The sequence below is a fragment of the Emydura macquarii genome, unplaced genomic scaffold (assembly GCF_026122565.2).
Source record: "Emydura macquarii macquarii isolate MOO-44397 ecotype Brisbane River unplaced genomic scaffold, CSIRO-AGI_Emac_v2 contig_1313, whole genome shotgun sequence".
Taxonomy (NCBI): domain Eukaryota; kingdom Metazoa; phylum Chordata; order Testudines; family Chelidae; genus Emydura; species Emydura macquarii.
Window position 1 is genome coordinate 13,224 of NW_027131450.1, and position 23,114 is coordinate 36,337.

The following is a 23,114-nucleotide window of genomic DNA, read 5'->3' on the forward strand; positions in this document are numbered from 1 at the left end:
GGCCCAAAGAGTGTACGCTCTGAAAGAGATTCCAACATCTTCCTCGGTGAGCAACCCCAGAGGGCAGCGCAGGGCAACGGCTCTCTCATGAAGAGAGAGATCGTCTCTCCCCTTCTATTCAAGGAGTGCAGTGCATGAAGACACTGGGAGAGATGGTGACAGAAACAGCCTGGGCTACATGGTCATTGATAGCTAAAAAGCAGTATTGTCATCAAAGTTGAATGAGATTATCGCATCCGAATTGTGTGGCTGACAGAAGGACGCGAGTGCCAGCAAGAGGAGGAGGTGGTGGTAATGGAGCAAAGGGAAGTACTGGGAACGTTTGCCTGCCTTTCAGCAAGGTGGACTCCAGTCGGATTCATCACAGCTCGTGGGCCCACAGACCTTTCCCCACCTGCATCCAGCAAAGAGATAGTGGCCTCACAATGGACAGCCAGGCCTCTGCTGCCTCCAGCCTGGACGATGCAATGTAGCCGTCTGCCTTCTGACGCAGCCAGAGAGCTTGGTCCCTGCTGGCCCTACTGGATCAGACTGCAGGTCACTAAATCCCACCCAGCCACCAGCACCCCAAGGCCAACTACCTGAATTAGATCAAAACGTTACAGCGCTAGTGGGGTGACACCAGTGCCTGAGGCCCTTCCAACGGCAGGGAAGTGGTTAAATGAGATATACCCAGATGTCTAAGCAGGGCAGGGCATTATGGGCCTACTCCACCCTGTTCATTTGTGGGGGCCATGAAACAGTTGGTGACGATATCTAGAGCCCTAAGCGGCCTGAGACCCGCTAACCTGCTAACCCCTCTCACTTTATATCCCACTGCACTGGCTACAATCAGCTGGCAGGCTCTCAGTCCCAATATCTGGGGCTGAACGGTCCAGAGCCACTGGCCAGGATGTCTCATTAGGAGACTCTCAGGCTTTGTGACCCGCTCTCCTTGGGGGTCCGCTACAGCTACATTCAGCAGCCTTCAAAGCGGAGCACAGTGGGGCACGCTGATCTCCAGTGTCACTGCCCGGGAGTAAGTGGGACTGTGCCAAGGATGGATCTGGCCCACGCTGTGTTTGCTTAGGTTCGCGTCCCGGGAGCTTTGCAAAGTCTTGCCTTACCTGGCAATCTGATGGGCTTAGCACTGTTGCCGCTAGCAGTGGTGACTGCAGCTCCTCCGCTTCCCGCGGCTGACACCAGTCCGATGCGTCACGTTGCCGAGGCGCGAGGTGCTAGGAAAGGAAACCAAGCAAAGTAAACAAACACAAAGGGATTGCGCCTCAACGCTGGAGCCCCCCTTCAGTAGAGAAGATGAAAGAGCACGCGCCTTGCTTTGAAGTGGACTGGACATTCAAGTGAGATCTGAAGCGTCAGCAAACCTGAGAGAAGGATGGATTCTCTCCTGCAGGGAGGGGGGTATTGGCAGGTACTGCCAATGGTTGGTTGGGAGAACAGGATGGTCAGAGGTGCTCTCCATGGCACCAGAGACACTGGTACCCTTCTTCCCAGAGTCACAGCTGCCTCCCCTCGGCAGGGAGAGGTTGGCATTTGGTGTCTGGTCTTGCGGCTGCCCATCCCTTTATGGTAACCGGTTGGGGCATCCTTGGGGTTATGAAATGAGGAGCAGGACAGGGCGCTGGTCTGTTTCTATGGGGAGAGATGGGCTTTTGGCGAGAGCAGTGGCAGGGGCTGGTTTTAGTGGGCATGCTTGTTGGTACAAGACCTGACCCCTACGCTGCTTCTCCTATCAGGGATGGTGCGTCTCCATCTAGTCCCATTAGGTAAGCCCACAGAACCAAGGCATCTGAGCGCCTCACAATCTAGTGCGTTTAGCCTCACAACGCCCCGGTGACGCAGGAAGCGGTATTACCCCTCTCCGACAGAGAGAGCGGAGGTCCAGACAGTCTCTGTCACTTCCCAAGGTCACACAGGGAGGCTGTGGTGAAGCAGGAATCAAAACGTCCCATCACGTCCCCTCAGACACGGAGTGCTCGAAGAGCTGCAAGGCAAAGACTACTCCTCACCGACAGCAGCAGCTCGCAGCTCATTACAATTGGGCGAAGCAAACGAATGGTTTTATTCCATAGATCATTACCCAGTTTATGTCTATCACAGATGGGAAAAGAAATGACACAAGCCCAGATCCTGCACTCAAATCTCCTCCATAAGCTCCCACACAAGAAACCACTGGGTCCTTATCTGGATCAGTACCGCTGGCTTATGGGCCTCAGATCCTTCAGTGAGTGGCAAATCCACGAGAGATCTCGGTTACTCTGAGTAAGCTGAAGGATCCATTGAGCCACATGCAGCCAGACAGTCCCCTATTGACCTTAGACAGACAGACAGACAGACAGACAGGATATAAAGCTTTCTGAGCCTGGTTTAGTTTCAGGTATAAGGCAGTAGACCGGGACTTGGGAGATCTCTGTTCAATTCTTGACTCTTCCACAAACATCAGGTACCGTCCTTACTCTCCCTGGGACAGGATCCCATCTCCCTTCTCACCCAGAGCAGCATCTTGCTCCATAAATAGTCCTGTTGTTCTCAGTAAAGCATTCTATCTGATGGAAAATGCTGGGGGTGGAATTTAGGGAGGCAGAATATAATTATCCTAATTGGAATTTGGCCAGGATTCAATCAACACCCCTCCTCTTTACAAAAACATGCCATAAAAACAAAGCGGCTACGTAGGATGAGACAGGAGCACTTCCAGCTGCACAGCGCTCCCTCAGCACCGCGATGGGGTACCAGGGAAATGCTAGGAACATTACAGTGTGGCTGCAAAAACAGTGTTACTCAAGATAATGGCCCTACTGATTTATAAAATAGTACAGGAGACCGTAAACCAGTCTGAAGACGGAACAGAACTTTGACCTCTGCACATGTAATTGATGTGAGTTTCTCTGCCCAGCTGAATAAGAAAAACTAAATTCTGGTTTGAAACTGGGACGTCTTCAAAAAAGCTTCTTGCTTTCTGTTATGGTTTAGTAAAATTCAGTTACTGTCTAACTTCACTCCAGAATGGGCATGCTGAGAAAGTTCTGTTTTCTAATGGGACTTCCAGTAAAAAGGCATACGTTCTGGTAAGTTCTTTATAAAACTAAAGCAACAAGCAAAAACAGAGAGTGAAATTTTGCAGCCTTCTTTTTCCTTTTGTTTTTCTGTTACTGTAATGTTGGTGCTTTCCTTATCGTAAGAGATTTAGCTTTATATTGTCTTTCATGACACATCACTTCCAGTTTGCTGCTAACGGTTAAAATCAGCCAGCCTGTTTCCATGCTCTGAGCAACTTTATTTTGCACTTATTGCACTATAAAATGTCCAGAATAAAACAATTCACCCTTCACCTCCACTGCCTCCTTTTCACAAAGTATCACAAGTCCAGCACCCAGACTAAAACCACGAGCTCCTAACGACCAGAGACACTGCCACCCAAATCTGGATTCCTTCTCTCTGGGCAAAGTGTAAAAGCAGAAGCCACCAGCAAATCCATCTGGCTGAAGGGGAATTTCAGGATCTGACCATTGTCAGGCCCTTGGGAAATCATCACTCAGACCACATTCCAGTTTGGGCCAATGCATAATGGGGAAGAGTTTTGAGAGGTAATTAATCACCTGCTCTGTGTGTCTTCGCATCACTTCCTCATTAGAGGGAGGGGTTGCATAAGAATAGGGACCATGTGGAGACTGTAGAAGGCTTGACAGCTCTGGACTCCGGACGGAGGGAGTGTGGACATCAAAGGCTTGCAGGCGAGAGCCTGTTCAGGGAGCATCAGGTATATAGTGCCAATAGGCAGCAGTGAAGAGGAAAGAGACTCAGCGAGCCAGACAGCTCCTTGTGTTGAAAGGAGCCAGAAGGAACTGTAAGAAGCTGAGTTCAGAGAGAAGCAGCAGCTATGCCACCCAGGAACACATCGGGTTTGGAGCTGGTGTTCTGGGCTCTCATCTTCATGCAGCTGGGCCCATCAGAGGCCACTGGACTCTCGCAGCAGAAGGATGAGCAGCAGTTGCAGGCGGCAGGATCTAGCCAAGGGCTGAAGAGTTTGTCTACAGTCCCTGGCTTCAGGCACCCACACCCTGCTCTCCGGTACCCAGTGTACATGATGCAGCTGTACAGATCTCTCGTCATTGGGAACCACCTTGGCCAGCCCACCAGGGAGGCATCAGCACTGCAGGAATCTGACTCAGTACTGAGTCTTGTGGCTAGAAGTAGGTGACGTTCATTTATTCTCCCTCTTTCTTTCTTTCCCTTTCTTCTCTGTGTTTCTAGCTTGCCCCAGGACCTGGCTCAGCAGCAGCCAGCCAGTCAGTACCTCATTGACAGATTGCTGCTTATCAGACCCTTCCCTGCAGGGCCTTGGCTATTCCAACGCTCCTATTTCCACTGCGTTTGTGGATTAGGACCCCAGACGTCTGTGAAGAAGGGACCCCATGGGACCCAATCCACATCTGTACTGTTTTGACATCTGGCAGGAACAGGCTCGGGCAAAAGCCAGTTGCTGTTTTGTTAGTGGGTGGCATGGTGGCGTGTGGGGAGGCAGCGAGAGAGACGGGGGGGGAGAGGGGGGGGAGAGGGAAGGGGGCTGTTGCTCTGAAGGGGTCAGTCCAGAGCCTGGATCCCTGACTCTGCAGTGGGATGACACTTGCCCTGGCTGCAGCGGTCAGTGCTTGAAAAGCTAAGGTGTTGCCCTCCGTATCCAAGCTTTGGCTGGCAGGTTACTCGGGAAGACAAATCTTTGTGCAGAGGAGTATGACTCTTCCTTGCCTGCCACCAAAGGCCAGCGGGGGATCAGGGAGATGGTTAGTGCCACTGAAATGCACCAGTGTCCTGTCTCAGGCTGTAGGATCTGCAGTACCCAGGGGCACAGTGCAGCGTTTTTAACTAGCTGCTTATTTGGGTGCGAAAGAGAACGTGGCCAGAGCAATGAGAACACCACGAGGGGAAGGCGAACACAAGGCAGTTTTCAAAGCCTTAGTGCACAGGTGGACACTGCACTTCTCCCTCCGTTCATGGGAGTCCTCTGCCGACCGAGGGCAGCAGAGACCTCAGCTGCTGAGCAAAGATTGTCTGATGACAAGCAAAGCCACTGCAATCACCAGCCCGGCCAGACCACCTGGCAAAATCAATAGAAGGAAGGAAACAGCCAGATTACACCCTGGCAAACCTGATTCTAATGCTGTGGAAGAAAGGTGGGGCTACTTCCCATCGGCATAAATCCTCTGCTCGCTCCTCTTAAGTCTCATGACCTTGTTTTATGAATGCTGTAAGTAACTGACAACAGGGAGCATTTTCAAAAGCATCTAACCTAAGTCACTTCAACAGCAACAGGATCAACGAACCATTTTATCAGGAGGCAGTGTGGTGTAGGAGCTAGACCCTTTGGCAAAGACTCAGCTCCGTTCCCAGCTCTGCCACTGCTCCGCTGGGCGACCTTGGGCAAGTCACTTTGCCGCTCTGTGCCTCAGTTTCTTCATCCTCTTTTCAAAGGGCTTGGAGAACCACTGATGAAAAGCACTAGGTGAGGAGTAGGTATTTACGTAGCGCTCTGATCCCCTGGCAATGAATGTAGTATCAAAGTCTAGCCTGGCTGATCGGTGGATGCTATGCCAAAAAGAAACTGCTTGGCCTGGATTTTCAAAGGTGTCTAAGTGAATTAGAAGTCATGGTCCCAGTGAGTTTTAATGAGATTTTGATTCCCTTAGAGGTTCCTTGAAAACCCCCAGTCCTCGTTAACTGCAGCACGGTGTCCATCGGTGTTTAGTACGGACCTGGGCGTGGGTCAGAGCAAGCTGGCTAAAGCCGAGTCTGGGCTAAGCCGATGTGCTGCTGGGAAAAGCAGGTGGTGGATATGGTGCGGCGTCAGTCTGACCTCCTGCAGAATTGAGGCCACCGGACTGTATCTGCTTGCTGGGGGTGTGCCGACGATCTAGTACTAGACTGCATGACTGGGATGCATTAAACCCTCAGCTGCTGCTGGGCTGGAATTGGTGGGGAAGGTAGGGTCCAGTCTGGGTTTCATTAGTGCTGTATTCCTGGCCCTGTGTCACTGGGTAGCTCATCCTGCCCAGGGGCTTGCCGTTTGGGAAGGACGGCCTCCTGCCTTTAGAGAGCGGGACCCCTGAATACATACCGGTCCGCAGGGAGGCCAGGACGGGGTAGAGCTGCAGTGTTCCAAGGCCAGCACTGGAAGGCAGATATCTCCTGCAGCTCCCGGGGGAGCAGATGCTGTGTGCCGGCGAGGGGCAGCTTTGCTCGCCGCTGTGAAGGCCAGGCATGCCAGCGGGTGCCCAGGGTGAAGGCTGGAGCTGAGGCGCGGGTGTAGGAAGGGAGCAGCGCCTGTGCTCCCTCACTGAGCACAGAGCAGCAGCTCTCCCTGGCCCCTATAGGACCCATGCAAAGGAGAAGGCTCCTTGCCCCTTCTGCCCCTACCTGCTGTGGCGCCCTGTGAGGCCAGGCGGAGCCCACGCGAAGTAAAATAACAAACAAGCTGTGTGTGGGGTATATCTGGGTCCAGGCTGGGGGAGATCCATCAGAATCTCCCTCCACGCCCACACCCGGGGAGCAGGAATCCTTGTGACAGCGAGAGAATTGCTCCCCCAGGACTGACCCACTGCTCTGCTCCCCCAAGCACCGGCCAGCAGGCCTGGCCTTCACAGCCATAAGACGGGGCTGTCTTCGCAGGCACACAGCAGCTGCACCCCCAGATGCTCCAGGAAGCCTTGTGGGCCCCCCCCCCCGTGCTCTCCTAGGGGCATTGCAGCTCTGCCCCGCCCCTCCCTGCAGTACCGGTGCCCCCGAACGGGCTGCGGGGAGAACGCAGGTTCCTCACCTCTGGCACTGTGTGTGTCTTTCAGGTTCTCTCCAGGCTGGGGATCACTGGACTCTCTCCTTCGACATGACCTCCATCTCCGGCAGCTACGAGGTGACGCTGGCTGAGCTGCGGGTCCGCCTGCCGTCCTTCTCCCAGGCCCACAACGTGACCGTGGACATCTACCACAGCCACGAGCACAAGCGCCAGGACAACCAGACCTGCCTGGACAGGCTTTTCCTGGGCACCTTCACCAGCAGTCCCGCTGTCAGCCACTCCGCCTGGAAAGTGTTCAACGTCACCAGCTTGCTCTGGTCCTGGCTCCACCAAGGGGTGGCCTCCAGCAGTGGGAAGCATGCCGAGGCTCAGGGCTCCCAGGAGGTGAGGAACGGGTCAGACGGCAACCGCGCTGGATTGATGGGCATGCGGAATTCCAGCGACTCCAGCCAGACGGAGCCAGCCGTGTCCCACGGCATGACGGACAAGGTCCTGCTGGTTGTCTTCTCCAAAGATAAGCCTTCGGCAGAGCCCTCCCGGGCATCCACCCTCATCAGAACCGTGGAGACCTCCAAGCATGTCATGACTGACAATGCCTCCAAAGAGCTGGGGAGCCGGCGGCATCGCCGGAACAGGCAGGAGAGGCAGAGGATTAAAATGACCGACCTCCCGGCCCCGGGCCTGGGGGAGGAAGGCAAGTCTCTGTGCAAGAGGGTGGATATGATCGTGAACTTTGAGCAGACCGGCTGGGGAAGCTGGATCGTCTACCCCAAGAAGTACAACGCCTACCGGTGTGAGGGAGAGTGCCCAGCACCCGTGGACGAGACCTTCAAACCAACTAACCATGCATATATCCAGGTACGATGAGGCCTCTTCTTCTGCTAGAGAAGAGGTTTCCTGCATAGGTTCCCCAGACTCTATGGAATGGGCTGTCCCGCTGGCTTGGCACAGGGTGTGCACAGCTGAGAACCGAGTCCACAGTAAAGCACAAAGAACTGTCCAAGTAGAGGCAGCTTCCCAAGTTACGTCTCACGTAAGCTGCTATGCCAACCACAGCATCTTAGAACAAGAGACATTAGAAATGGGAAGGACCTATTAAGTCTGTAGTCCATGTCCCCTTTCCTGTGCTAAAGCCAGGGCAGGACTGGCCACTGTGCCTTTTAGCGTATTGTCCAGTGTAGTTTTAAAACGTCTCAGCCCAGAGGGCTTCTGCCATCCGAGCACCATGGGGTGTATTAAGACTGGGGTGGGTGGGGAGGTTCTCAAGCAGTCCCTACCAGGTGGAGCAAGCACCAATCACCAGCTCCTTCCTGCTGCAGTAATAGAATTTAGGCCCTGCGGCCAACCGGAGCCAGGGGAGGGCCGTGCATGGGTTGGCTCGTTGATATGCAGCATGTTATATTCTGGTACCACTGGTACATTCAGGTTCTTTGAGGGCCAGAGTCTGCCACCTGTCCTGCTGTGTTCTAGGAGTTGCCACATGGATTTCAGCACGGCTCCGCATAGAGTATAAATTACTTGGGGGCAGGGAGCAACTTTTGTTCTGTTTGTACAGCACCTTGCACAATGGGGTCCAGGTTCACAGCTTGTGTGCTACCAGAATACGAATACCAACAACAACAACACTGGCCCAAATCCTGGACCATTTTCCAAAGTGGCTAGTGATTTTGGGTGCTCAGCTAGAGAGGACTTACCGGGGCCATATATCGAGCACTTGGAAGCTCAGCACTTTCTGAGAATCAGGGCCTTTTTAAGGGGTCTCAGGTGAGACACCCACAATCACTAGCCTTGTTGGCGAGCCTCGGCCACAGGCTGCATTGGTACAAGCCGGGTGACTAATGCTTTCCCTTTTCCCTCTCCCAACAGAGTTTGCTGAAGCTGTACCAGCCCAGCCGGGTCCCCTGTCCAGCCTGTGCTCCGGTCAAGATGAGCCCCCTCTCCATGCTGTACTACGAGAAAGGGGAAGTCGTCCTCCGCCACCACGAAGACATGATCATCGAGGAATGCGGCTGCAACTGAAGCAAGCTCTTCTCCCCTGGGCAACAGGAATCTTGCAACTCATGTTAGTCTCGGGCACTGGCAGGCTACCAACATGAGACTCAGGGCTCTTCCCACGCTGGGAGTGGCAGGGAATGGGCCCTGTGCAGCCAGGAACCAATCCCCAAGGATCTGAAGTCTAAGTGCTTAGAAGGACAAAGGCTCAGGTCATCACCCACCTACAGATCTATGCATGGAGGGGATCAAGCCGCCTCCATTGTACTGTCCTCCTGGGATTCCATGCAGCCCACACTAGAGAAGGCTGAGGAGGATAAAGGCAAGGCTGTAGAGATGCAGAACACCCCCACGGATACTAGACCCCACCCCTGATGGGAGAATCTGGGGAAGGCAAGCTCAGCAAAGGGAATTTCGCAGAAGTTTCCTTCCCCCAGCATGGCTGTGTCTGAACCGGGCCAACGCTGGCCTGCAAAAATGTACTCACTCAGGTGTAAATAGCTCTTCACGAAGTTCTGTGAATGTTGTAAATAGATAGATCTATATTTCATGCACAGAGGCTGAGAGATTCTGATCACTACTTTCATAGTTGTGCACACGGAGTTTGTTCTGTGCATGTTCACCCCGAGATCCAGGTAATTAACAAAGAAGGGGAGCTCGGAACATATAGAGGGGAGGCAGAACTGCTGACTAGAGATGGGAGAAATTTTTTTGCACAAAACATTTTTCTGGCCAGAAAAAGCAGCTTTGGTGACATGGAAACATCCCAGGCATTTGCATCCATTTTGCCAAATTGCTCAGTTAGAGAAAAAAAACTAAAAATAATAACTGAAAACAAATCAAACTGGTTCGAAAAGTTTGAAACAACTTTTCATTTAATAATTCCTTTAATTTTATTTAAGAAATTCAAAAACTATTTTTTTAAATTGTCAGTTTTGAGGCCCGAAACAATTATTTTTCTGACATTTTGATTCACCAGAAAATTTTCATTTTTGGTTTGACCTTGAATAATTTTTTTTTTTTTTGGCTTTATGAAATTGCCAGGGAAATGAAAAATCTGTTATTTGCTCAACTCTATAGATGATGTGTTTGCAACTGAAAGTGTTGGTTCCAATCGGTACAGCTGTGTATGGTCCAATGTCCAGTTACCTGAGAGATCACCTCCTTCTCTACATCCCTTCTTGGCCCTTCACTCCTGCTGTCATTTACTTCACTGGGTTGAACTCTCCAAGATTAGTGGCAGAGCATTTCCCGGGGACTGCACTCTCCTGAGGATCTTTCACTCTACAACAGCTTCTGTGCCTTTGGTTCAGTTCTACTTATTCAGCATTAGGAATTCTGTATTATTAGAGATAAGAACCTTGGTTTGTCAGTTACTTTTCGCTGATCTCTCTCTTACCTACATGTTATTTAAAAAAAACCAAATAAATAAGTGTTATCTGATCTGCCATTGTTGTCAGGGTTTGTGACAGCACTGTTTCTGTTCTGTGTATGTATTTCTAAACATTGCACAGTGAAAAGGTTCTAGTCTGCAGGATTTTCAATTTGAAACATCTTTGGCAAAAGCTTTAGGAGCCAAATTCTGCTCTCAGTTACAGAACCGCACCTCCCACTGGATGCGCCCATGAGGCAAAGAGCAGAATTTGACCTTTGGATGTACAGAGCCATTGAGAACGCCACTAGCTCTGTCTCCTTTGTTACTGTTCACTATTGTTAAACACTGGAAATGGTGTTTGGTTTTCTTCCACGGGTGATAAATGTTTCTGCCCCTGAAAGTCTGGATGAGCTTAACTACAAGGCCATCCTTCCTCTCCACACCTGAAAGCTCACTAGTACCCAGAAACAGCAAGGGGGTTGCTACTGGCAAGCCAACTCCTTGTGAGCATCATGTATAGAATCATGGAGGTGCAGAGGTCTGTCGTGGCAGGTCTCGCACTCCTCTAGACTGCTCTGAAAATCTCAGCTCAGCTCAGGCTTCCTGATTCTTCTGCACCCTTGGTCTATAAAATCTAATTCCCTGTGTTAAAGCCCCTAGACGTACACAGCAGGGTGCTAGGATTAAATAACCAGATCCATAAGAAAAGGTCTTTTGGTGTATTATTGACCCATAAATGAAATGGTGCCTGGCACATTCCGGTATCATGCTTTGTTTTCACTGTTGCAATTGCTTCTTTGACTTGATTCTCCATGGGACACCCCCCACCCCACACACACACACACACACACACCCTCCCTGTACATCCTCTGCCTTCAGAGGTTTAACCCAGTCTCTTGCACGGCAGGGCTGAGCACTCACCACACAGAGAGGCAGGTTTTTGCCTTGGCAATGCAAGCCCAGCTCTGGAGTGCCTGTCGCAGTAACAACCTCTTCACACTCTCGGACATACCCAAACTAATGAACTCCAAAGCCAGACAGCGAGGGAGGCCAAGTATTGTCCACACAGAGATAGCTCTTCTGAAATCCTGTCTCCCTCGGTAACAGTCTAAACCAGGCTTCCACCTATTCCGCGAGCGCCTCAGCTGATGGGCCGGCAGCCACTATAAACTGGAACAGTCTCCGCACTGCTCTAACCTACGACAGGGAACCAGCATGGCCTGGGGAACGCAAAGCCAGCTAACAGTAGAGCCAGTGCGGCCACCATCAGATCCACCAGCAGCCTGCAACATTTTCCCACCCAAACATTTTTTTTTGTGGGGGGGGGGCGTCAGAAAACAGCTTTTGCAACAAAATAAAAATGGTTTTGGTTGCCATTTTGGGGTTTTTTTTGTTGGAAAAAACAAAACCAAAAAATACCCACAGAACCCAAAATTTCCATTGTCAAAAACCAAAGAAAAAAAAGTGTTTCCATTTTTTGATGAAAACCCCCAAAATTTCAAAACCCTTTTTTTTTTTTTTTTGACAAAAATGAAAAAATGTTTTGTTTTCATCCTCTGATTTTCATGGGGAAAATATCAACTTCCCAAGGAGCTCCAAACAGCCCTGCTCCAGGGATGTCCTTGATTTGCCCGAGAGCCCAGAGGGAGTGGACTGGCTTCCTTCCTACTCCTCAGGTCCCAGAAGATGGTGAGGTAGAATTTGGGCCCCTTCGATTAAACAAATAATATGTGCCTGTGTGCCCAAGGGTGCATTTGAGCAGGGCCCTCTGATACATGGGGCATCATGTATCTAAACAGGCTCTGTGAAAGAATATCAAGCAGCACCACAAATGGGAACATGCACGTGGGGGTATGAGAGCGCGAACCAGGAGAACGTTCACGTGCCGGTACACAGATTGCCTCTTGTTCCAGGACAAAGCTTGTGAAACATCTGCCTCCTGGGAAGGGAAGGGAAAGGAAGGGCTAAACAGATTTCTCTCTCTCTCCCCACCCTATCTTAAAGCCAAGGAAGAGATTCTCCCCCAGTTACACAATTTAGCCATGTGCAGTGCAGGATGGAGAGAGATTTTGCTTGACTTGGAAAACTTGCTTACATTGGCTTGACTTGGAAAACTACGGCTAAGTTTTGCAGCTGTGTTCTTTAATGAGTTAGAGTAAACAGAGGTTTTGGGCCATCACAATAGAGCACGGTAAGTTCCTAGTCCTGGGACTTTCACTTGCTTCCAAATTCATAGCGCTGACTCTGCCTTGGGTCACGTCCTTTGCTCTCACATCTGGGATCTTATGGGGAATGGGGATGTGGATATTTATATAACAAGAGAAAGTCCCCACCCACCTCCCAAGGAGTGCAGCCAGACTCCCATCCATGGCACAGCTCTGGGCTGCAGACGACAGACTCCTTCACCACACAACCCTGATTCATCCATCCCCAGAGCAGGTCCCTTCTGTGCACTGAATGAGGCAGGGGGCCGAGGGAAAAGCATAGTATGCAAATATGTAATCAAAGATTGTGCCATCATGCATATGCACATGTTGCATGACCTTGCGCAAGTCTCTGCCTCACACTGTGCCTCAGTTTTCCTCTGCGTAAGGTATGCAGAATGACACCTCCTGTGTGGAGTTTGCTAGAGAAGGGCACAGCATTCTGATTGCAGACAGTGAAAGGCAGTGGTTTCTCCCTCCACGCACAGGCCAGTCCTGACCTGAGTCTGGAAGTGGGCCGAGGGGGCCTCTGCTTTCGTTGTCTAATGATTTTCCTTTCCTCAGACATTTGATGATGGCAGCCAGCTTTACTGCATAGCATTCCCCGCTAGGCACAGCTCACCTCTCCCTCCAGCAACCCCCTATCCCTGTGACATTGCTCCAGGATCAGGGTCCTCCCCATTGTAAGGATCACAGAAGGAAGAGACAACAGAAGCCCACGTCACGACTAGAAAAAGGTCACATTTCCAACAGGCTTAGCCAGCTCACTGCATTTCCTAGCCTGACAGGTCCCATCCAGCCCATCTCCCAGGGCAGGGCAAGGCATTCCCCACAAAACACTCGCTAGCGCCTTGTCCAGTCTAGCTGAAAATACCCTGAGCGACGTGGCTTCCCCTCCCTAGAGGAGACGAGCCTGCAGCCTAACCCGGCTCGCCACCAGCAATTCAGCCCTGTGCGTGCTTGCTCAGGGCGTCCCTGGCTACTGAATGAGTGCCTGACTTTGGGGAAGTTTGCTGTCCATGGGACTCTTGCTTCCCTTTGCACAGAGTCTTGAGGAACCCCCCTTCTCCCTGAGACCCTGGCCTGGCCCAGGCCTGCCATGCATCCCCTCAGGGAGCTCGACGCCCTCTCTGGCATGCAGAGGGTGTTCTCCAGGGTCAGTTCACGCCACCCCTGAGGGAATGATGAGCCCGCTCGTGTCCCTGTCGCTTCACTTCTCGTCACGCTCAGAGCACCCCTCTCCCCATGTCCCAGAGCCAGTTCCAGGGTGCCTTCAAAGAGCAAGCCCGAAGGATTCTGGGACGGCTCCAAGGAGGGGCTGACCATGGCTCATGTTTGGCCAGGGGCTGAAAAGCCCTCCCCAGCCACCCCTCACCGCTGCAGCCCCAGCAGCATGTGGCTTCCACACACCTCCAGCCGTCAGCCTGGCCTTTGGGCTGATTAACTCCAATCCACATCCAAGCCCAGGGATAAACAAAGCGTGTCTGGTTCTCACAGCAGAGGCCCTCCTCCTGGCATTGATCCGCAGTGCTGCTTACATATTCAGACGGCATTTCATGCTGAGACCATCCAGTAATTAACAAGCCACTTGAGGGTCATTTACAGGAGCCATTAAAGTGCTCCGAAAAGGGGGGAAGCCTTGTGCTGTGGCTAAATGTCAAGCATGAGTCAGATGCCCCCAAATTATAAGGCTGGTTAAAAATAAAAAAAAAGAAAATCAGGGACTTGGGGGCTCTTTTTGCAGTCTCGGGATCGAGTCTCTCTAGGTTGCAGTTTCAAGGTTTCCCGTGGGGACTTTGAAAGCGGAGACTCTCGTACAGCTCCGGGAGCCAGGGCTTTAAGAAAACATCGAACACCAGGAGACTCGGGATAAAATCTCATTGATCTTGCTATGCACGGCGCCTACTTAAGGGCACGGAGCTCTGAGGCTTGCGCTGTGAATGGGGACCTAATCTTCGTTAGCAAAACGCTTTGCAGCCCCTGTGAGGATGGGCACAGCCCAATATGCATTCGCTGTGTTCAAGGGATCCACACTGGGCTGAGGCTGTCACTGGAACGAACAGCTGTGCAGCAAGCCCAGGCATGTTCTGGCCTCTGGATCCGAACACCCCCCCAACCCGCAAGCAGTTTCCATGGGCAGTGCCAGTTATTGTGTTCCTTGCCTCTCATACAGGAGCCACCGCTCTGCGTTCGGAGTTCAGTGCCCCTTGGGACGGGCGAGTCCTGCTTCGGGCTGCCTGACCAGTGCTCTCGCTGAAGTCACGCGTGCCAGCCACGCAAAAGAGACAGGGCAGGCGAGAGGGCAGGGCCCTGGGCTAGAAGCCAGGCGGCTTGTGTTCTATTCCTTGTTCTGCTGGGTGCCATTAGGCAGGTCACTTCCCTCCGTTTGTCTTCTCTATGTAGCCTGTAAGTTCAGCAGGGCAGGGACCGTCTCTCATTATGCATACACACTGCACCGGCACAATGGGACCCAGGTCTTGCCTGGGACCTCGTGGTGCTACAGTGACACAACTAAGCATCTGAGCGAAGGATCAGGGCCTGACAGGAATGAACAAACCAACCAACATGTGCTGAGGTTGAGGGGATGGGGAACGACTCCTTTAAAGGATCTTCGCCAGCGCGATGAAATCTGCCTTAAGCCACCACCTAGGGGCCTGCAGAAAGTGCCAGTGGGTCTTTAGCCCGAGGAGGAACAAAACTGCACTGGAAACCACTTGGTTGCTGCAGACGGGGGTTTGAGCCGTGGGGATGTGCGTAGCACAGCTTGCCCGGCGTTCGATTCCACAAGGTGGAGCAAGCCCCTGCTCGGCGCTATACCCCACTGTGCGTGGGCGGCTCTGGCTCAGGCTGGATCGCACCCGTGTGGAAGTCTGACCCTTCGCTCTTCACCGGCAGTTCTCCATCCTGACCACGACGCAGGTGCCGCAGAGGCTCAGGCTGCTGGCCTTGGGTGCGCGTGGTCAGTGCTCATGAAAGATTCTGCTATTAAATCACACAAGCAGAGGGACATGGAACTTGCTTTCCACCTAACCCATTCCTAATCCAGCTCTGGTGCCAGCACAACAGGGCATCTCTAATTTACCTCTGTGAGGTCGCCTGTGCTTGCAGAATGTGAGTGGGGAGAGGGACGGGGGAACCTCAGTGTTTTCCCATTTAAAAAGAAAGAACCATAACCCCGGCAGGCGGTACCAGTTTATATTAAGTTGGCTGGAATCAGGAAGCAAGTCTCGTGGAGAAACACATTCTTACCATATTTGCAAAGGAGAGAAGTAGCCAATACTTTGGTTGCTAATCTACACTAGTTGATAAACTGGAGAGGGTTCAGAGAAGAGCCCTGAGAATAATTAAAGGATTGGAAAAGGATTGGAAAACCTGCCTTATAATGAGAGAGTCAAGGAGCTCCATCTAGTTAGCTTAACAAAGAGAAGGTGAAGGGGTGACTTGATCCCAGTCTGATCGCGATGATAATGGCCTCTTCCATGTAGCAGACAAAGAGAGAACATGATCCAGTGGCTGGAAGTGGAAGCTAGACAAACCCAGCCTAGAAATAAGATGCCCATTTTTAGCAGTGAGTGTCATTAAGCACTGGAACAATTTACCAAGGTTTGCGGTGGAGGTCTCCATTACTGACAACTTTTACAACGATTGGATTTTTTTTTTAAAGCCATGTTCTAGTGGACCAGGAATTATTCCAGGGGAGTTCTCTGGCCTGTGCTATACAGGAGGTCAGACTAGATGATCACAGTGATCCCTTCTGGCCTGGAATCTATAAACACTGAACCTCCGAATCTTTTTAGCTTCCTCTCTCAGGGCATGTAACTAGATTCCTGAGACACAGTCTGAGTCATTGCTCCCGTCTGCTGTACTTGACCTGACAGTTTGCAGAAAGGATTAGCCTAATCATTCTGCAGTTCATCTTCCAAGGAAGGGCCTGCAAGGGACTCTGCCCGCAATGGAAACCTGTTGGGCTGACCACCTGCCTGTCTGCTTAACAATATCCAGCACTCAGGAAGGAGAGCCTAAGTTCAAGGAGGGGAAGATAAGGGGAGTTTGCTCTGGATCCATATGAAAAGGAGAGAGAGAGTAAACAGTCTGAAGGGCTGTTTATGGGGAAATTGCTTATCAAAGGCACAAGAGTTACGCTAAAGCAAACTGTTGATTACTGCCCTGGCTGGCTGCCCAAAGAGCAGCACCTGGGCCAGAGAACATCGGTTTTACCCGCCCTGCCTGATAGTTTCACTCGCTAGCTGTGCTGTAGATGGCCCCTTTGAACACTCAGAGCGAACCAGTTTGGATAAAGAACTGGTTCAAAGGAAGGGTGGCCCAGCAGGCAGGGCACTGACTAACTGCCTAAGTCTCAGCAAAGTCCTTGGAACGTAGGCTCGTGTGTGCCTACAGGACTCGGGTCCCGACTCATTTAGGAGCTTTTGAAAATTTTGCCCTCGGTTCCCCATCTGTGAAATGGGGCTAACAGCCCTGCCATACCTCCCCGGGGTGGTGAGAATAAATATGTTAAAAAATAGTGTCTGAGCAGCTCACAAATACCTAAGATAAAGAGATCAAGTAAGATCCTCCCTGAACCTTCATGCCAAATTCCAGCCACGTTTACACTTAAATCGCTGCAACCGCACCTCTGTAGTCTGTCAGCATAGACGCTCACTACAGCAACAGGAGGGGTTGTCCCATCATTACAGGGAATCCACCTGGCCCAGAGGTAAGGGTCCCCCTACAGAAGTAGGACTGCAGGATTGAGGGGAGGGGACAGATTCTGCTCTCAGCTTCGTGGGGGGGCAAGAGAAGTAACAGAGAGTTCAGTGGAGTTCCAGGCTGGCGTAATAGAGAGTAAATCTGGCCTTGAGCCATGGGACTTCTGTCTGCTCAGGTGCTCAGCTCAGCGCTGTGAAGAGCTCTGCCCTGTTATGGTTATTACTGGTATTGCAGTAGCCCCGGGAACCCCAATCAGGGACGAGGGCCCACTGTGCTAGGTACTGTACAAACACGGAACAAAACCTGAACCCCTGAGGGGCCAGGCCTCTAGCCATGAGATGGCATCCCGGGCCTGTTCACTCCCCAACAGCTCAGAGACGGCCAGGGCAAGCGACAGAGATGACTGTGGATTCCTGTGCAATAGGAAATGGACCCAGGCCTCCAGAAAGCCCACAAGTGGTAAGGACCGCCAGTCACTGGTTTGGAACCAGAGAATAAAGGTTCTCACCCACCCTACCCCAAGCCAGCCCGGCACCACCACGCAATCTAGAGTAACACCAAAGCTCTCTTTCTTGTCTGGTTTCCAAGACACTGGGGTAGCTAGAGGCACAGTTTAAAAACCAGTTGGTTAAACCACAGCTGCAAACCTCTGTGTGGAGAGCCTGATTTTGGTTTAAACCAGGCTTATTTCAGGGTAGCATCAGTCAGGAACAAGTTGAAGCTAAACCAGATTAAGCCACTATTACCCAGGGGGCTGCGGCAGGTTTGTGTGCAGACAAAACCCAAGAGGCAGGCTCTGCTGACAGGTTTATTACGTTTGCTGGGTGAGCAAAGGGAAGTGAACAGGGAGGAGATTTGCCCTTTGCTTGACATGTCACCCCAACACAAGCAGCTAGAAGACTTCCAAAACTGCAGCATGCGTTTAGTGACATATTTCAGGGAGCTTTGCATTCCAATGCCTGCACTGCGATGGCTCTCGCTGTGATTAAAGATGTGCTAAGGAGAAGGCTGCTAATCATGTGAGGAAGAAGCAAACAGCTGCTGTCAAATGCATTCCTACTTGTTAAACCCCCAGGAGAAGAGCTAATAATATCTGGAAAACTTGGAGACACTGGTGCATTTTCTGCAGTGCAACTTCTCACACAATCCACAGCTTAGCACACCCTTTCTGATTTCACCTTAAAGGCTCCTGAGGAGCTGGTACACACAGCCCTCATTGCCCCCTTCGGGAACATACCTCTAGGGGAGTGACCCCTCTCAGTGAGTTTGAGGCTATCCAGAGGCAAGCTGTTCGAGTTTACATAGCAAATCTAGGATTGCTGGAACTGAACCTACGGCTTGCTTTGGGACAGAGCTACGTTGGTTTCCCTTGAACACAGTAGAACTACGTTTCCTTGTCTTACTGCAGAACTGGAATGGATAAAACTATATGCACTGTCTAGCCATCATGTATTCCCACCAGCCTAGCTCAGGACTGCATGAAAACAAGTGGAGTCATCCTGTCGCTTCAGGGAGTCTCCATTTCTTGATAGTGAAGTGTCATTCACTGACTCTTTGGCCCTGCGCTAGCCATCTCAGCAAAGAGGCCAAGGATTATTCAGGCACTGGACTACCTTCCCAGCCCCAGAGGTGGCCCCTGCAGGCCCTTCGCTGTTAGGAGGTTGGTTCTGCCCCGGCCTGTACTTTACCAAGAAACAGGCTTTCATTTTTTCTTCTTTTTTTGACCACACAAAAAACGAAAACTGCAGCAGCCACCCAGCACTGCTGAGCAACTCGACAACACAAACTAGCTCAGCCAGTGACCTTTCAATAACAAAGCCATGCACACAGAGCCCAGCTCACATGTGATCCCATAACAACAAACCAGTGGGCAAAGCCCAGCACTGAGCAGCAAATCAGTGCATACAGCCCAGTACTAAAGAGTGACCGACCGTACAATAAGAAACCAACATACGCAGCCCAGCATGTATCAGCAAACCTGTGTGCGCTCATGTTATACAATTGCTTGTCCAAGGAATCAATGTATGCATGCAACAAAGAAAATAAAATCTGGGCAAGAAAAGGGGCTTGATTTCTAGGCTTAGAGGAAGTGAGCAGGAAAACAGCCAGCAAGGAAAGAAAGATATTTTTAAATGATGCAAAATACGTGGCAAGTGGGCTTCCAAGTAAAGACGAGGCAAAATGACAAGAGACAGGAAATCTAATGCTAATACTGCCACTCAGACTATTACGTTAAAAAAGCCCAGCTGTGCTATTTCAACCCAATCAACAATCCCACTAATCACCTGCCATTAAATCGGTGGCACGTCTATGAATCCTAATGATGGGGGCAACACTTGCACTATGCTGGCAGCTCAGCCCGTCTTTTAGCACATGGTTTACAGACAAGTAATGAACCCCAGAAAACAGAGATATGTATTGGAAGGGCTGAGCGTCTCGTTGCACATCTTATGCAGAAGAGGGGGAAATTAAGGTTCCTCAATGATGCAGTGTTATCTAGTTAGAGAAAAGAGTGGGAGGCAGAACTCCTACTCCTGTTCCTTGGGAAGGAGTGTTACATAGTGGTCAGAGCAGAGCACTGCAAGGCAGTGGGTTAACCTCCATAGCTCTTTCAGAAACTCTCTGTGTAATCTTTGGACAAGATCCGTGCCACTGTCACTCCATGTGTAAATTACTTACAAACCCATAGGATTGGGGTAAGGATTAATTAATGCAATGGAGAATCATTGTCAGGGGACGAGCCAGTGGAATACACAAAAAATATCAAATTGTATTTTTAAACAACAGGCAGTTCAAATAAATTATTCATGAATATACAGTAGGACCCCTATTAACGAACTAATTGGGGGTTAATAAAATTGAACATCTCAAAGCCATTCAGTGATAATGTACATAACGAATGGTGACAGATGCATATAGGGGTGCCTGATTTTTCTTGGTTCAAGAGAACCGCATCTCTTCTTTGGTTCATATAACAAGTCATTCATAAGATAAATGTATTTGTTAAATTATACACAGTAGTACCCTGATTTTATCAGCCCACTTTTATAGCTGGATGGGGGAGAATAATAAAAATCAAATAGCTTATTTGAAAGATATTGTGGAATTTACCAAAAAATCATTCAGTGATTTATTTGATCACTTGTAGTTTTCTGTGCAAGTTCTGGATGCGACCAAGACACAAAGTATTAACTACATTTGAAAGTATTTGCTATATATTCAGTTTTGCTATTTTAGATGCTGTGGAAAAAAATATCAATGAAAATTAATTTACAGTGATTCTTTCTAGCAAGAGGTAGTACTCATCTGAAAAGCCCAACTGGGAGCACACAAAGATTTTAATGGGAATAAATGTACAGTCACTTTTGCATCAAAAGAAACACCTGCAGTATCAAACTTCCCTTCATATTTGAGCTTTGTTAAAAAAAACCCACAAAAAATGAGATTGTATCTTTCTAGAGGCAAATCAGACAGGCATGCCTTTTTATTTTTGTAGCAGTATATTGCAGGGTGTCCTATAAATTGTGCAACTCATCTCTTACAAGACATCTATTGTCACCCTTTGGAAAGGGACATCATGTGTGACTGCTGTAACCAGTTTTCTTAAAACAAAGCTGCCTTTGACCATTCAGGTCAGATACATTAAGACTGCATGAGATCCTTAATAACCATGCTCCTTATTGTAACCTGATGCAGTATAAACATCACAGCATGCTCCCTAATAGAGAAAAATCTGCTTTGAATGGGCTTACCCAGCAGTCTATGCAAAACTCTAAAGTGTCAAAGATGTAACAGAGTTTTTTTGTAAATGGCTCACCTTATCATTTGTCTGCCAGTGTCCCTCAACTGCTTGAAAAACCCCGTTTTTAAAATGTGATCTCATGTTATCCAGTTCTCTGCAGAGACAACTTGACTGGCCTCCCAAGCACAGTACGGGCTTGTCTACAAACGGAAGTTGTATTGCTTTAACTATACCAGTAGTTAAAACAGTACAAGCTCCCCTCCCATGGATGCAGTTATACCGTTATAAAGGTGGTTTAGACCAGTATAGTTTTGGGAAGGGGAAAAAGCTATACCGCTCTAAGATACCTTTGTACAGATATAACTGTGTCCATTCTGGTTGTGCCAGTATAACTATTTCAGTTTAAAAAATAAGTCACCCCACCCTTACCAAAATAGTTACAAATTGCATGGAGAAGGCCTGAAAGATAAACGACAACAGTGACTAACGACAGGGTGATATTTAGAGCAAATAGTCCATGTCATGAGTTAAACCCTCTATGTTCTCATTCTACAACATCCACAGGTTTGATAGGCTAGTTTAAATGTTAAGTTCTGCTCTGGTGGCTCAGATATTTGTGCTAGTATCTTTAATGCCCAGTCTGGATAGTGCTCCAGAAAAACCATCTCAGCACAGACACAGAGAGCCTAAACTGTCACTCCCAGTCCTCTGCTGGTTGTATCAGTGGTCAGATTGCACTCCTTTTGGAAAATGCGAATACGATCAACTCTCTTGTACATAGCTACCAACACTTTAACAAAGGAAAGCAAGCTCACCCAAGTGCTAGGCATATGGATTTACCAATTAAGAAGGAAAGGCAGTAAGTTCTAGTCATAACTGGCTCTATCGTACACATTCTGCTAATGGTAGGAAAAGTGCCCTAGACACAGATCACAGTAAAACCCTAGGGATGGAATGGCTGCTGAAAACAACAGCTCCAAATACCTGTTCCTGTCAGATTTTGATCTTCGATGCAGTTTTAGCTGTGTCATTTCTTTTGTCTTAGCTTCCTTTGTATTTCTTGGAGTAACAGAGTAATTTAATGTGATGTGTCCTTTGTACTTCATTAGCAGACTTTTCAATAGTAAAAAGCGGAGAGAGACACATGAACTGCCCTCTCCCCCACATACTGTCTTGGTGAAAGGCCCACTTCCAATCCACATCCCAATGCTTTAGTCTGTGTTCACTGCCTCGTGGAGCATCTCATCAGACATCAGCAGCTCATTGTGCCTTCAGTAGCATTGAAAACTAAACCTCAGGTCAAAGCTAGTATTTATCATCAGGCTGTAAACAATCCCTAACCACTTATAAAGGAAAGCCAGAATTTAACAACAGTATCTAGCTAGCAAAACACTACGGAGCCTTCTGCAACCTACCACCAGGTACTGCACCACTTCCGTAGTCTTGATTCTAGCAAAACTATTGATTTCAATTAGCAGCTTTGCCAGAACGGAAAGGCAGGACTGGGCCTGGTGCCCTGAACCAATGTGATCTAGTGCAAGACGAGCTGTAAGCACGAATGTTAACATAGGTCAGAGAGAAGAGACACGCAAGAGGCAACTGGGGCTAAGCAGTAATTTATATGCTAAAAGGATTTAGTGGTTTGGCTGAACAGGGATTGCAGGGAGTCCCTAATCAATACACTTGTACCAGAGGCTCAGAGTTTCTTACCTGGAAGATAGATGCTAAGTGTAGTGGGGAACAAGGGTGGGGAGTCCTCTCTAGTGCATGTGGGAGACTTGCTGCATGGTTCAGTTTGAGAGCAGAGTGCAGCTGAATTCCTCCTTGGAGGCAGGCATAGCTGCAGGTAACTCCTTTCAAGACTAATTGGGTTAGACGGAGCTTCCACCTGTGGCTTGCTGAGGCTTGCCCTGCAACAGAAGGAAGCTATTAAACCCCTCTTTTGAGGGAGGCAATTGTATGGGAGAGGGGTTTTGGGGTGCTTGCAAAAGGATGAACTAGCAGAGGAGCTGGCTATAGAGCCTCTATTGACACAGGGCTTGAGAACTAATTCTAGAAGCCTGCTAGGAAGACTTATTTCACCCTCTTGGAAATGACTAGACACTGTGTTGTGGTGGATTTCTAGGAGTCCTGGGAGGTATGAAAAGTGACCCCACTCTTCAAAGGCTATCTGGACTTTGGGGTATTCTAGTTTTGTAATGCAGATTATCCACGTGTGCTATTTGCAGGAGTGGGGCAGGCGGCTCTAGGCCTGCCCCCTCAGCCAAGGGGGAGGAACCACTAAGGCCAGGGCACCGCTGTATA

The 23,114-nt window shown here is 49.8% G+C and overlaps 1 protein-coding gene and 1 long non-coding RNA gene across 2 annotated transcripts; one reads left to right on the top strand and one right to left on the bottom strand.

Moving 5' to 3' along the window:
* Positions 1 to 288: 288 nt before the first annotated feature.
* LOC137154913 (uncharacterized) lies at positions 289 to 22,695 on the bottom strand. Its single transcript, XR_010920302.1, has 3 exons — positions 22,521 to 22,695; positions 1,107 to 1,217; positions 289 to 394 (listed from the first exon to the last, which is right to left on the bottom strand). It is a non-coding gene; the product is annotated as an uncharacterized lncRNA (long non-coding RNA).
* LOC137154912 (nodal homolog 2-A-like) lies at positions 3,881 to 8,809 on the top strand. Its single transcript, XM_067550765.1, has 3 exons — positions 3,881 to 4,193; positions 6,840 to 7,648; positions 8,657 to 8,809. The coding sequence occupies exons 1-3, from the start codon at positions 3,881 to 3,883 to the stop codon at positions 8,807 to 8,809; spliced, it is 1,275 nt and encodes a 424-aa protein (XP_067406866.1).
* Positions 22,696 to 23,114: the final 419 nt, after the last annotated feature.

Bases quoted from the DNA above. Each gene is read 5' to 3' on its own strand.
- LOC137154912 (XM_067550765.1), top strand. From the start codon at position 3,881: ATGCCACCCAGGAACACATCGGGTTTGGAGCTGGTGTTCTGGGCTCTC. The intron at 4,194-6,839 runs GTAGGTGACGTT...TGTGTCTTTCAG, and splicing joins ACTGAGTCTTGTGGCTAGAA to GTTCTCTCCAGGCTGGGGAT. The intron at 7,649-8,656 runs GTACGATGAGGC...CTCTCCCAACAG, and splicing joins CTAACCATGCATATATCCAG to AGTTTGCTGAAGCTGTACCA.